General features: G+C 45.3%; 1 protein-coding gene across 6 annotated transcripts in view; it reads left to right on the forward strand.

The window, feature by feature from the left end:
* Positions 1-14967, forward strand: part of eml1 (EMAP like 1) — a 369982-nt gene that overhangs the window by 216810 nt on the left and 138205 nt on the right. For 3 of the 6 annotated variants that reach the window (XM_072490461.1, XM_072490442.1, XM_072490447.1), the window contains exons 2-3: positions 6032-6214; positions 12224-12280. In XM_072490461.1, coding sequence (XP_072346562.1) covers positions 6032-6214; positions 12224-12280 — 240 coding nt within the window. The remainder of the gene's footprint in view (positions 1-6031; positions 6215-12223; positions 12281-14967) is intronic. The other 3 variants (XM_072490476.1, XM_072490454.1, XM_072490468.1) reach the window with 1 other exon arrangement.

Below are 14967 nucleotides of genomic sequence, written 5' to 3' on the forward strand. Positions count from 1 at the left end.
TCCATTGTAACTTGTTCAGTAACACGTGGGATAATAGAGCAATCTTCAAACACAAACCTCTGTATCATTGTCATTGTCTCTATCAGTCCAAAGATGTGCAGGTTAGGTGGATTGGCTGTGCTAAATTGCCCTTAATGTCCAAATAGGTTAGGTGGGGTGACTGGGTTTATGGGGATAGATTGGAAGTGTAGGCTTAAGTGGGATGCTCTTTCCAAGGGCCGGTGCAGACTCGATGGGCCAAATGGACTCCTTCTGCACTGTAAATTCTATGATTCTATGATTGCAAATTGTTTAAAACCCTCAAAGACTACAGTAGACTAGCAGCTTGCCAAAATTATGAAAAGCACCAACAGTATTTGTCACAGCTTGGGCTCTATTAAATGGCATTAAATCTCTAAACTATTGCCACTCTCAATTACTTTCCCACCCTGCTCGACAGAATAACATCCTCTATGAAATGTTTGAAGGTACTGGTTTTATTGACACTGCCCATATGTTGCCCCCATGGAGGAACAACAGTCGTTGAGGTGTTTATTCCGGCCATCTGCTCTTTAGTGGATGTGTGGCACCGTAACATCATTCTGCACCACCAATGACATAGGTTTTTGATGGAGTAAGGGAAATATTTAATAAGCTTTGTAACAGCATGTGTTTTCTTATTGACAAGAAGGAATGTTAGATAAATCATTGTAACAGTACCTCTGTGACACTTTTCGTTTAATTGTAGATATTTCAATCTTAACATGGTGCAAAATATAATGCCTACCTATCAGAATGTATTTTTCAGTTTCACAGTTCTGTGAGCAGGAAAGGGACAACTGTGTGCAAAGGATAAATGCTTTCTGTTAAACAGCATTTGCATTTCTCCCAAAACTGCTCAAAAGCATTTTAAGCAGTGGATGTATTTATTACTCCTTGGGAAGATAGATACCTTTCTAAAGAATGAAGGGATTCGGGGATATGGTGTACGGGCCGGAGAGTGGAGCTGAGTCCACAAAGATCAGCCATGATCTCATTAAATGGCGGAGCAGGCTCGAATGGCCAGATGGCCTACTCCTGTTCCTAGTTCTTATGTTCTTATGTGATCAAGACTTCAGTGCTTGTGTCTGATTCAAAATTCTCATTAGTTTTATTAGTTGGGTCTCTTTGCAGTGGTGGAGTTTCACAAAGGTCAGCATGTTGTATGTTATTCTTGACTACTTTACAGACCAGCGAAGGATTCAAAGCGCCGTTTTCTGTGGATATATGGTACAAGTTAATCATTTGGGACATTGATCCCCCCAAAACATGTCGCTTTCAGTACTTCTGGAACCTAGTAATCGGGCAATATCTTATTAAATTGTCAGTTTTCAGCCAATTCTTTTGACAGTTTGTAGCTGCAAAATAGATTCCCAAATGTGATTAGGCCTTTCCAACAATCCACCTGTTAGATCCTCATGTTGTTCATTGTAATGTCTTTGTTTTACTCTTGAAATGCACCACAGATGAGCTCGAATGAGAAACATCAGGTGCAGCTGTCACCTAGACCATGGTGGAAATGAGAAGCTTCTTGAGCTTCACCAATGTAGAAACGTTGAGGAGCAATTACTGCAGCTGAGGATGACTTTATTGCGCCACTTAAATATTTTACATTCAGCACACACCCTTGCAACTTGTCTGCCTCTACCAGAGTTGATACCACCGGACGGTTTTGCACTCCAACACTGAGGATTTCTCAGGAGAGGCGTATGGTATTCGCTGTGGGTATACAGTGCATGTCGTTTATCATCGAGGGGAAAGAGCAGAAAAGGATAGTGGGGACACAAGTCACATGAGAATGTTAGTGAGGGAATATGTGTTGGATGAGCGTGCTTCACCAAAGAGGTATTCGGGTTCAGCATGACCTGCGGTTTTGGTTGTCTGTCCTTGCAACTCTATCTGCAGCTATGAAGTTGGAGGCTGCACTGGATCGCTTAATGCAGCCACAAGAAGAATCTTTGTAGTGTTAACCAGACTGTACATTGACTTTAACATCACAGCAAGGCAGCAGTGAGATAGGGCCATTCAGGTTAATCAAGGTAACAGCTTTACCTAGACTCATTGTGCAAATGAAACCCACTCCAACCTCACATTGCTGAGCTCAGGAGGAATCGCCACTTGTCTTTGCATTTGCTAGATTCCTTTACAAATTAAAATCAGGGTATGCCATTCCCTCTTGGGAATTGTTTTACACATCTTTAGAGCAATGCATCTGAGGCATTGGCAGAGTGATCTTTATTTCCTGCCTGGTACATACTTAATAGCACTTAAATAACTTTCATAGCTTGTGGTCACATAGAATTCTCAAAGGCATAGGTGACAGAGACAGGACAAGGGCCCCAGGTTGAAGTTCATTGTAACAAAGCATGGAGACAGATTGAGTGTGACATAGTAACAAGGTCGAGGCAACGAGAATCCTTGACAGTTGCGAACAAATGAAGCATCATTCGCTATTTAACAAGAACGCTGCTCTTTCAGAGGAGATCCTGCTGTTTTTAAATAACAAGCGAGAAAATAAGAGGTACAAATCCACCAGAAGGGTCAGTAGTTGGCACAGATTTCATGGATCACAGTAAAAGAATGAAGCAAAACACTTACTTGGTCATTGTCCAAAGCACTGAGCTGGTACTAATTAAAGGCACTGTGGACCGTTTATCCATTTTAATTTCATTGGATTTATAGATGAAGGCTTAAAACAAAACCCACATACTCTTGTTCAGGCTATTAGAGAGCACTAAGAAAAAATTCAAGAGTATTTGGTTCTGAACATTTTCCGTGGTAGTGTTGAACTGGGCAATAACGGGCAGATTGAACAGAGATTCAAATGAGAAACACTGAAATCCAGTTTTCCCACATGCTGTGGAGTTCTAATTTCAGAGTTGCCCTTTGTTCCTGACAATTCCTGGCAACAATGGAGTCAGATACAGGCTCGTTAGCAGGCAGGTCACAGCAGTAGGTTGGTCCAATCCATCACCCAAATCCTGGGGGAAGGTCCGATTCCCCCAGGGGTTGCCCTTGACCTCTGTTTTTGGGGGTCTGATTCCTGAACATGTGGGGGGTGGGGAAGTGGGTGGGGGCAGTGTTCCTGATCTTGGAGAGTCCTATTCTAGGTGGCCTGATCCGGGATCCCAATGTCCAGTCCCTGATTGAAAAGGGTCCAATCTTCAATCCTAGCTGAGTACAGATCCCCAATTCTGTCCGATCCTGATCCCAGTGAGAGGATCTGATTTCTGTTCCCATGGTGGGGTCTGATCCCTGATAACAGTCTGTCTAATCCCTGATTATTCTAGGAAGACCTGATCCCAAGTGAGGGATTGATTCCCGATCCCAGGGGGTCTTTGTCTGGGCAAGGTCTGATGGGAGAGACTGGGGGTCAGTGCAAAACACTAGTACTTCTCCTGACCCACAAATAGTGCTGTAAAGTCAATCCATTGTCCTTACAACTGTCATCACTCTTCTTTAGCTTTCCCAAGCTGCCTGCCGGGCAGCTTCCCTCCCTCCCCATTGCCCTTGTCTGTAGAAAGTGGGCTGGGGGCTCAGTGTTCACAATTTTAAAATGTTAACATCTAACCTGAACCCAACCCACAGTTTTGGTGCACTAAATTTCAGCCCACTGTATGCATCTGAAAGTCAGGTCATCTATTATTGAAACATTTGGCAGCCTGATAATCTAGCCACGTGTTAAACTGGGGACCTAATAGATTATTACCATCTGCATGTGAGTCCCTTAACCAACGCTTGCATATGTGTGAAATCATGAGCACTTCTTTAATGATAGGATTGCAACCTACAACAGACGGCCACTTGTCTCTCTGTGGTTCTTAGCACCAGTGTAAACGGGACGATAAGTAACCCACAGCTGCCACCACCCCCTTCTGCACGAGGCGGAAGAGGTTCAAAGCCACCCTGATGTTTTTCAGCCCTGCCACTTAATGTTTATATAAGGCAGCAAAGTTTCGAGCAACATAGAAAGAGAACATTCGGAAAAATGGTGCTTGTGCAGGGGTTTTTTAAAGAGTTATCCAATTATCCCTACTCTCCCCCTCTTTCCCTATAGATATGCAAATATTTCCTTTTCAAGTATTTTATTCGCGATTGAATCTGCTTCCACTACCCTTTCAGATACTGCAATGTATTCCAGATCATAACAACACGGTGTGTAAAAGATAATCCTGCCCATTATTCGTATGAGTGAAATAAATAATGTTTGGCTTTAATTAAAGTTTTGTACCAGAATATTTCCAATAAAAGCCGCTGTACTGTGTGGAGATTTACACTTCAAAGATATCAGTGATGCACAACATTGCTTCCACCTCATGGCATGTGACATCTCAAAGTAATCCTTATCCATTCTCACTAAAAGGTGCTGGCATCTTTAACGATATGACCGGGAATACCACATGTTACGGAGCAAGGTTCAGGAAACCTTGCACTCCATGTGATCAAAACGACGCCCGGAAATGTTTCATGTTCTCCTCACCGAAAGATGCACAATACACAGTGCAGGACAAAAATATTTCCGGTGCACAAGTCCTGTATGAGATTCCTAATTTTCGGAATTCCTTTTGTGGTGCAATGGAAAGTAAAAAGCAATTTTTATTCAGTGACCAGGGGCGTCATTCTCCGCCGGCGGGAGTCTCCGTTTTGCCGGCGCCCGGGGGTTTCCCGACGGCGTGGGGCTGCCCCACAATGGGAAACCCCATTGACCGGCCGGTGTTACGGAGACTCCCGCCGGCGGGTCGGGGCAGAAATGTGGCGGGGCGGGTAGGAGAATTTCGCCCCAGATTTTAAAAAAAAATTCAACGCACAGCATAAGCCCCAGCGACAGAAGATGTACCTTGTGTGCAAGATTGAGCTCACAGCTTTCCAGTGTAGTGAAAATAGGACTTGACAGCAGCTGTGCAATGGAAATACAGGAACTAGACATGAGCAGATCACCATTGAGCTAAATGTGTACATCAGTGCCCTTTTTTCAAAATTGAACTAAGCTTGTTAGCCGGCTTAAACTACCATAAATCCTTCCTGTCATCAAACCTTTTCAAATGCAAAGTTGTGACCTACATTACACAACTGTGGTGCCCCGTATGGTGGAGACACATACTTAGCACTGAATTCTTCTTCCTGAATATGAGAGTCTCCAAATAGATATAATCCTTTTAAGGAATTTCACTAGAACTTTTATACCAAGTTCAAGATTGTCTGTTTCCATTTTCAATAATAATCTTTATTATTGTCACAAGTAGGCTTACACTAACACCGCAATGAAGTTACTGTGAAAAGCCCCTAGTTGCCACACTCCAGCGCCTGTTCGGATACACTGAGTGAGGATTCAGAATGTCCAATACACCTAACAAGCACGTCTTTCAGGACTTGTGGGAGGAAACCGGAGCACCCGGAGGAAACCCACGCAGACACGGGGAGAACGTGCAGACTCTGCACACAAGTGGCCTAAGCTGGGAACCGAACCTGGGCCCTGGAGCTGTGAAACAACAGTGGTAATCGCTGTGCTAGCGTGCCATTGAACTGCAATGTAAATACATATTGTGTCGTACACTTTTAAGAGGATATTTTCATGGATCCTTTACGTTTGTCCTGCGCCTCTATTCAAACTACCATTACTGCTGTGATCAGGGTGAATTTAAGAAGCAGGCACCTTGAGTACACTGTATTCTGTCAGCCTGGTCAAAATTTGACCTGCACGTCAAGGGCCTTGCACCCCACTAAACACAAAATAAGCAGCTTTAGTTGAGCAATGCACAGACAGACTGATATTTTTAAAGAAATGACTCTTTGATCAATTGCGTTATGTCATGGCGTACAATTATGTAAACCAAATTAAAATTAAAAGCATTAAAAGAACAGCCAGTGAGATAAGATAACCGCTCACATTGTTTTCATCGCCATACATGAACATTGATCATTAACAGAAGTTCCCTTTTAACATTATTCATTCAGATTAAAGTCTCTTCCATTTGATCTCTTCAGTTTGTGCTTCTTTTTTGTTTTGCCTCAGATGACAGTGCCTCTGCAGCCAGCAGCATGGAGATGACTGATCGAATCGCCTCCCTGGAGCAGCGTGTACAGATGCAAGAGGATGAGATACAGCTGCTGAAGTCGGCGCTGGCAGATGTAGTCCGACGTTTGAATGTTTCCGAAGAGCAACAGGCCATGCTGAACAGGAAAGGACCGACCAAAGGTAATCAAGAGGCAGAAAGTAGGAGGGCGCAAATTAACTGCAAAGAGAAACACGCCAGGAGCATACATTGCACTTACACTCATACTGTCTAAGTTTGAATAATAATGATAATCACTTATTGTCACAAGTATGCTTCAGTGAAGTTACTGTGAAAAGCCCCTAGTCGCCACATTCCGCCGCCTGTTTGGGGAGGCTGGAACCGGAATTGAACCTGCTTTGCTGGTCTTGTTGTGCATTACAAGCCAGCTGTCTTAGCCCACTGCGCTAAGCCATCCCCTAATGGGTGCAATTCAGCAGAATAAAATCTTTGTCTGGTTTTGGGTGCATTTGGCGGGGTGTTTCTTGGCCACTGCGTCGCTGAGAAACATCTCGCTATTCAATGGCAATTTGCAGTTTTTTTTTTAACAAACAATTTTATTGAGGTATTTTTTGGCATTGTAAACAGTTACAGGTTACAGAAATATGCAAACATCAACGGAAAACCAACACTTCAACCAAACCGTAATGCACATACCCGCTCCTCTCCCATAGACACGACCCGCCTATTTATCCCTCCTACTCTACTGTAATCTCCCCCCCTCCCCCGCTGACGTTCACTCTCCCGCAAAGAAGTCGGTGAATGGTTGCCACCTTCGGGCGAACCCCAATACAGATCCCCTCAAGGCGAACTTAATATTTTCCATACCCAGAAAACTCGACATGTCCGAAAGCCATAGTCTGGTCTTCAGGGGTTTTGAGTCCCTCCATGCCAGCAGTATTCGCCGCCGGGCTATTAGGGAAGCAAAGGCCAGAACATCTGCCTCTTTCTCCCCATGGATTCCCGGGTCTTCTGAAACCCCGAAATTTGCCACCGTTGGACTCATCACCACCCTTGTTTTCAGCACCCGGGACATGACCCCCGCAAATCCCTCCCAGTACCCACTAAGCTTAGGGCATGCCCAAAACATGTGAACGTGGTTCGCTGGTCCTCCCGCGCATCTAGCGCACTTGTCCTCTACCCCAAAGAATTTACTCATCCGAGCTACCGTCATGTGGGCCCGGTGAACGACCTTAAATTGAATCAGGCCAAGCCTGGCACATGTTGCAGTTGAGTTTACCCTACTCAGAGCTTCCGCCCATACCCCACCCTCCATCTCCCCACCGAGCTCCTCCTCCCATTTGAGTTTCAGTTCCTCCGTCTGGGACTCTTCCCCCTTCACGAGCACCTTGTAGATATCCGAGACTCTACCCTCTCCTCCTTCTCCTCTCGAGACTATTCTGTCCTGGATCCCTATTGGTGGGAGGCGTGGGAAGGATGGGACCTGTCTGCGTATAAAATCCCGCACCTGTAAGTGCCTAAAGTCATTTCCCCTTTCCAGGCCAGCTTTCTCCTCCAACTCCCTCAAACTCGCAAAGGTCCCCTCCAGGAACATATCGCCCACCCTCCTCACCCCCGCCCGCTGCCATGTTCGAAACCCTCCATCCATGTTCCCGGGAGCGAATCGATGGTTATCACAAATTGGAGCCCAGACAGACTCACCCACCTCCCCTGCATGCTTTCTCCACTGGCTCCAAATCCGCAGGGTCGCCCCCACTTCCGGGCTGGTGGAGTACCTGGCCGGCGCAAGTGGTAGGGGAGCCGTGACCAGGGCTGCCAAACTGGTGCCCCTGCACGGAGCCGGGCAATTTGCAGTTTTATTTGGCCTCAGGGAGTTTCTCTCCGTCGAGGCTGGACTTGACTCATTTCTTGCTGGCGACCCCACTCATTATTGCATCCCTTCCCCCCGGGTCCCGCACTTCACTGGCCCCCACAAACCCCATCCTCTTATTCAACAAATTGGCCAACCCCTACGACTGTCGAATCAAACCCCGAGTGAAATACTTGCCCCACTCTCCACCCATGAAGGCTCCCCTGTTCTTGGCTTCTGCCTCAAGGACCTGTAGGTCCGATCCACCTCTGGGGCCTTGTCCAGCACCTTGTACTCCACCAGCCTGACCAACATCCTCAAAACGTACTTTGTGGCACTCGGACCTTCCACACCCTCTGGCAGACCCACAATTCACAAGTTCTGCCGCCTGGACCTGTTCCCCTGCTCCTCCACCTTCATCCGCAGCAACTAGCATAGAACCCCCAGGCTCCCCAGCTCCGCCTCCAAAAACACAATCCAATCGCTCTGGTCGGACACCACCCCCACCACCTCACGTATCATCATCCCATGTACCTTGAGGCACTTCTCCACTCGGCCCAGCGATCCGCGAGAGGTGCTACTGCTCCCTCAATCACCTTCGACCAGTCGCCCTGCATCTCCTTCCTTTGCTGGCGAAATTCTTCCTTGATGAAGCTCATCAACTGTTCTATCTGAATCTTTCGCACCGATTGTAACCCTTCCCCCTCCACCATTCTCAAAATTGGTGCTGCGCCACAGGTGTCCTGCAGCTCCTTAGCCAGGTCTTTGACTGCCTTCTGCCAGGGCTGGTAGCCAGTAGACATGCCAATCCTGGGGCGAACCTCTTCTTCTGCACCTTCTGCACTAACGTTCTGCTGAAACTACCCGACTGACGGGTAAGAAGTGCCCAAATCAATGCCTTTGAGCCGGAGCTGCCTATGTGTGACCACACACTCCATGGCCGCCACCGGAAGTCCGGCCATGATTAAGTTTAACCATCATGCATTATTTCCTCCATTATTTCTTTCCTTTCTCTCCTCTTCTGATGATTTTGACCCTTTCCTGGAATTTGATTCCATGTGTACTGGTCACCTACCACACCTTGCCTAATGTGGCCATTACTCTTCTGAGAGTCTCGATTTAGAGTATTGATAGGTTGTTCAACCATATCAGGCATCACAGCTGAACCCAATCTTGCCCTCAGCCAATGGCTATACATGTGCACTTTCAGTTGGAGTCACCAGGTGACAGTCAGGAAGAGAAAGCTGAGGTTCCTCTCCCTATCTCAGGTGTGTTGACTCATCTCAGATCGTGATGAGTCCCAGTTGAAATTGAAATTTTCCTCATGGAATGGACAGCCACTCAATCGACAGGGTCATTGAGCCAGTTTTCAGCTTAGCAATGATACATTTAAACAGCATTCGGAGAAGATATCTGGTGGGATTCTCCATTCCTTCATGCAGGTGGGATTCTCTGTTCCGCTGTAATGAGTGGAAATTTGGCTGTGTCTCTCATTCTCCGCTCTCGCTGGTAGCGGTAGTGAGGCAGACTCGCAAAGGAGAGTCTTGGCTATCATTTGTAGAGAATTGGATTCCAACTCCATTTGTATATTTTATAAATTAAGGACACGGGTTGCTTGACTTAAAGATACATGTCCATTAACCATCCATGGATCAAAATAAGAACGGGAAAATAAAAGAAAGGGGAAATAAGGGGAATAAACTGGAAGGACTCTTAAATGAACAACATTGTACCTTACATTTCTTATGACATCAAGCACCCTAAAGGTAAATACAGTGAAAAAAAAGCATAATTACTATTAAGTCTTTATAACAGCAGAAAAGTTGCAATGTCGCTTGTGTTCTTAGCACAGTTACTTGAGCATTTGGCAATATAACAGGTGCCACACTGACTTCACTTGTTTAGCTGAACACAGAAGGATACCATCTGTTCTTTAAGTGCAGGACTATTTTATTCAGAATGTTTCACATTGGTGTTTTCTCATTTGAAAACTGCACAAAATTACTGAGACCAGCAATCTATCTCAGTTAGCATCTAAATATCAGTATAAGCTTCAAGTTTGTAGTTAGAATTGGAGAGTAAAACAATCAACTCCTGCAAACTCCTTCTGCACTGTAAGTTCTATAATTCTATAAACTGATATTATTCTATTACGATTCTATGAACTGAAGTTGGTTCTCCCCGTGTCTGCGTGGGTTTCCTCCGGGTGCTCCGGTTTCATCCCACGAATTCTGAAAGATGTGCTATTAGGTGAATTGGACATTCTGAATTCTCCCTCAGTGAACAGGCACCAGAATGTGGCGACGAGAGGCTTTTCACAGTAACTTCATTGCAGTATTAATGTAAAGCCTCCTTGTGACACTAATAAAGATTATTATTATGAAGGATAAACATTAAAGATCTACCTCCGAGGTAACCAATAACACATGCATTTAGATACTGGACCCCCTGATACTAAATACATACACATATATAGATATTCAAATACTGTCAAGCATTAACAATTAGGGATTCTCAAGCCTACGAACCCAAGATACAAAGTTCTTTACCACCACGTACTTGGATGCTTTCAACAATTAGAGATTCAATTACACACAGGTGCACAACAGTCAGAGACTCATGTACAAGTTCTTCTCGGGTGACTGTGGAGTTTGCACATTCTCCACTTGCCTGCATAGGTTGCCTCCAGATGCTCCGGTTTCCTCCCATAGTCCAAACATGTGCAGGTTAGGTGGATTGGCCAGGCTAAATTTCCTCTTAGGGTGGTGTGCAGGGATAGGGTGGGGGATTGGGCCTAGGTAGGATGGTTTTTCGAAGGGTCGGTGCAGACTTGATGGGCCGAATGGCCTCCTTCTGCACTGTAGGGATTCTATGACCTAAAGTTCCAGGTCCTCCGATAATGTCCATATACAATCACCAGAGACTATAGTATTTACTTACTAGGCGACCAGGGAAAATGTCTGCTTCAGATATACCACCACTAAAATAGCTACAAACAAGGAAATTAGTTCTCCAAGAAAAGCGGCTATACAATGGCCTTTTCATTGAAAATTTATGACCCAGTTTGTGGTTACTGGTGACTAAAAATATGTTTTGAAACTCAGCTTTTGAAAAAAGTTATTAAATTGGGCAAGACTTATTTTTTTTTCCAATGAAGGGGCAATTTAACATGTCCAATCGACCTAATCTGCACGTCTTTGGGTGTGGGGGTGAAACCCATGCAGCCACACGGAGAATGTGCAAACTCCACACAGACAGTGACCTGGGGCTGGGATCGAACCCGAGCCCTCAGCGCCGCAGGCACTGCACCACCGTGCTGCCCTGAGCAATACTTATTTTATGTGCAATTAGTAACATGATTCTAAATCTATTTATCAGGTGGATTAGCCATGTTAAATTGTCACTTAGTGTCCAAAGGTGTGCAAGTTAGGTGGATTCGCCATGCTAAATTGCCCCTCAGAGTGCAAAGATGTGCAGGTTAGGTGGGGTTATGGCGGATAGGGTGGGGAAGTGGGCCTAGGTAGGGTGCTCTTTCAGATGGTCAGTGCAGACTCAATGGGCCGAATAGTCTCCTTCTGCACTGTAAAGATTCTGTGATAGTACAATGATCTATGGTCAGTAGATGAAAGAGTGGGTTGTATTTGATCTGGCTGTTCAGTCCCGTTTTTTGCCATCCTTTGTTTACAGCTTGAAGAACCTCGCTTTGAAATTCTATTTGGTCTCGTGATATTTTCAAAGGTGAAATGTGACAGCTGACTTCAAAGATTGTTATTAATAGCCAGCAGGTCATTAATGATATATTATCCAGGGTTCAGCCCTCTCCACCATGATACATCCTCTGTGTGTGCTATTGTAATGCTGGGAGTGAGCAGAGGCAAGAACGCTTGAGAATATAAGGGGAGTTCCATTTTGTTCTGCCAGATGCAATTTTTGTATAAACAAGTTTTCACCAACTGTTATTTTCAGAATCAGTTTCAGTTTTAATGTTACGACTCTACTGTTGATTAATCTCTCACTGTCCAGAGCCTACAATTAAAATGCACGATTATAGTTATATTGTTAGAATGTCTGGTTAATTGAAAATAATTAGAATTCCCCACTTCCCATTAAAGTGGAGATCAGTTGGAGCCACTGTTCTTTATCTAGATCATACTTCTGTGGAGCTTTTTAACTTTCCTTTGATAGCTATTCTACTTTCACTTGTTCAACTCTTTGATCTTTTATTTTATCATACTGTTAAAATTTTCTTTCTGGAATCTTTCATATTTCAGTCACATTTACATTTTATTTTCCTCTTTTGTCTGTTTTTCTTGGCCAAATGCTCCTCTTTATGGACCGTTAGATCAGGCAGCATCTAAACGGACAGAGACAGATAAACAGGGCAGTTCTAACAAAGCAGGTAAGCATTTGAGATCCCTTCAACTCCAGGTTATAGAAGCTCCCCATAGAATAAGATGCAATTTGCAAGCACATGGAAGATGCAGACAATAGAGTTACTGTTACACTCTAAATTAAAATCCTAGCTGTTGTCAAGTGCGCCGTTAATTAACGATGATGGATTGAATGCAGGGACATTTACTTCAGAAACGTTGTCATTAAGTTAATGAAACCTTCATGAATATAAAATAATTATTTTCATTTAAAATCATCTAGGTAATTTTATTTTCTCGCTCCCTGCATGGTACAATCTTCCCATCCCATCCAGTGGTTTATACATCAAGACCAAGAGTGCAGGTGGACAGCTTCCTCTGAGCTCTAAGACCATCTGCTGGAAGGTGCCGGAAGAGCAGAGTGTCGGTCTTCTAGTTTTCCTTCCTTACCTTCGGGCTATGCCAAGCAGCAATGTGATAACTTCTCAGTCAGCTTGACTGAATCAGGAAATGGGGTTGAGCATTTGGGAATTGAATCCATCACTTTCAGCTGCCCAAATCATTAAGATAATGAACTGACTTCCAGTAATATTTCTATGTCAATACAGGCATTCTTCATAAAGAACTGAACTTTTATTTATACAATGCCTCTCACAGCCATAGGACATCCAAAGTACATTACAGCCAATTAATTAGTTTTGAAGTGTACAATATTTATTTTTGGGGCATTTATGTGAATACCTCCCATATGAAATATATTATTTGTAACCCTATATTTGAATGATTCTTGATGGAGATTTTTCACTGGGAAAAGATCCAGGCCACACAATTTACACTAGATAACAGGCTAATTGACGATAACTTGCATTTTTATACTGCTTTTAATGTAGATGACCAGCCTTCACAGAACTATCATTAAAAAAAGATCATGAGCAAATAAAGTGATAGAAGGAGGGAGTAAAATCTTGGCCAAAAGAACGGGTTTTGAGGAGGAGAAGGCGGTGGAGAGCCAGAGATGACTTTAAGAAGAATTCCAGAACACATTGACCAGCTGACTGAAGAGGGGGATGTACAATTACCCAGAGTCGACGCAACGGTGAGGTTGAGGAAGGGGAATATTATATTTGAAGGAGTTCACAGACCTCAAGGTGGCTGAGGCTAAGAAGGGAGTTAAGCACAGTAAGAATTTGAATTTGGGGTTATTCACGGAACAGGGATGTAATCGGTGGTTTGTACTCATGCCAAGAATGATGGTTTCAGCCTTTCCAACGTCGAACTGGAGGAAATTGTGGTTCACCCAAGACGGGATGTCGGATAAGCAGATGACCACACAAAGACAGTGGAGTGTTCAAGAAAGGAGGTGGAAAGTTAGAGTCAGACAGTGTACATCGTGGCACCATGGAGGAACAAGGTTAATAGCAAACTTTTCAAGCCAATATTATGTGAATAGTATTGGGGAATATATCAGATGTGTGCAGTGTCCTTGTTACTTATTGTAGAGGGTCTGCAGTAGGAAAGAGGGAATGACATACCAGGCTACAGAAAACTTGTGAGGAAATCATGGTGTGAGATGTCAATAGTAGGTTTGCAACCAAGTAAACCAAAGGGCAACAGTCATGAAAGTTGAGATTTATGGGCGGAATCTTCACTGGACCGCTAGCTAGCGCCCCTAAAATAGTCAGACAAAGCTTACCATCCTGTCCCTGCTCCAGTTCTGCTGAAACCATACAACCACCAGCACTGTGACCACTGGTAAAATTTCTGCTGTTTCTCCAGCTAGGCCAACAACAATAACTCCTCGTGTTCGTATAGTACCTTTAATATAGTAAAACATCCCTTACACTTCAGAGCCTTTTGTTAAGGTCACGGCTGATGGTAAATGCCGATTTTCTCCAACTCCCAGATGGGAAAATTGAAGCAACTGTCTTCAACTATATTTTGCAATTTGGTATAATGCGAGGAAAAATGTGAAATCCAGAGATTGATGGATCCCGGACGTTTTGTGATGATTTTAATAAAATAAATGTTTATTAAGAAACCGAATAAACAACGCTAAAGTAAACTAGAAGTACACCTAACTAAGTCAATAGATAGACACAGTGGCCGGTATTCTCCCCTACCCGGCGGGGCGGGGGGTCCCGGCGGGTTGGAGTGGCGGGAACCACTCCGGCGTCGGGCCGCCCCAAAGGTGCGGATTTCTACGCACCTTTAGCGGCCAAGCCCTCACCGTGAGGGGCTAGGCCCGCGCCAGAGTGGTTGGCACGCTGCCAGCTGGCGGGAAAGGCCTATGGCGCCACGCCAGCTGGGACCGGAAGGACTTCGCCGGGTGGCGGAGGTCTGCGCATGCGCGGGAGCATCAGCGGCCACTGACGTCATCCCCGCGCATGCGCAGGTTGGGGTGCCTCTTGCGCGTCGGCCATCGCGGAAGCTGTGGCCGAGGCGGAGGGAAAAGAGTGCCCCCACGGCACAGACCCACCCGCGGATCAGTGGGCCCTGATCGCGGGCCAGGCCACTGTGGGGGCACCCCCGGGGCCAGAGCGCCCCGCGCCCCCCCAGGAGCCCGGAGCTCTCCCGCGCCGCCAGTCCCGCCGGGAAGGGAGGTGTTTTGATTCACGTCGGCGGGATTGGCATGACAGCAGCGGGACTTCGGCTCATCGCGGGGCGGAGAATCGCCGGTGGGGGGCCCGCCGACCGGCGCAGCGCGAATCCCGCCCCT

The sequence above is a fragment of the Scyliorhinus torazame genome, chromosome 2 (assembly GCF_047496885.1).
Source record: "Scyliorhinus torazame isolate Kashiwa2021f chromosome 2, sScyTor2.1, whole genome shotgun sequence".
NCBI classification, from domain to species: Eukaryota; Metazoa; Chordata; class Chondrichthyes; order Carcharhiniformes; family Scyliorhinidae; genus Scyliorhinus; species Scyliorhinus torazame.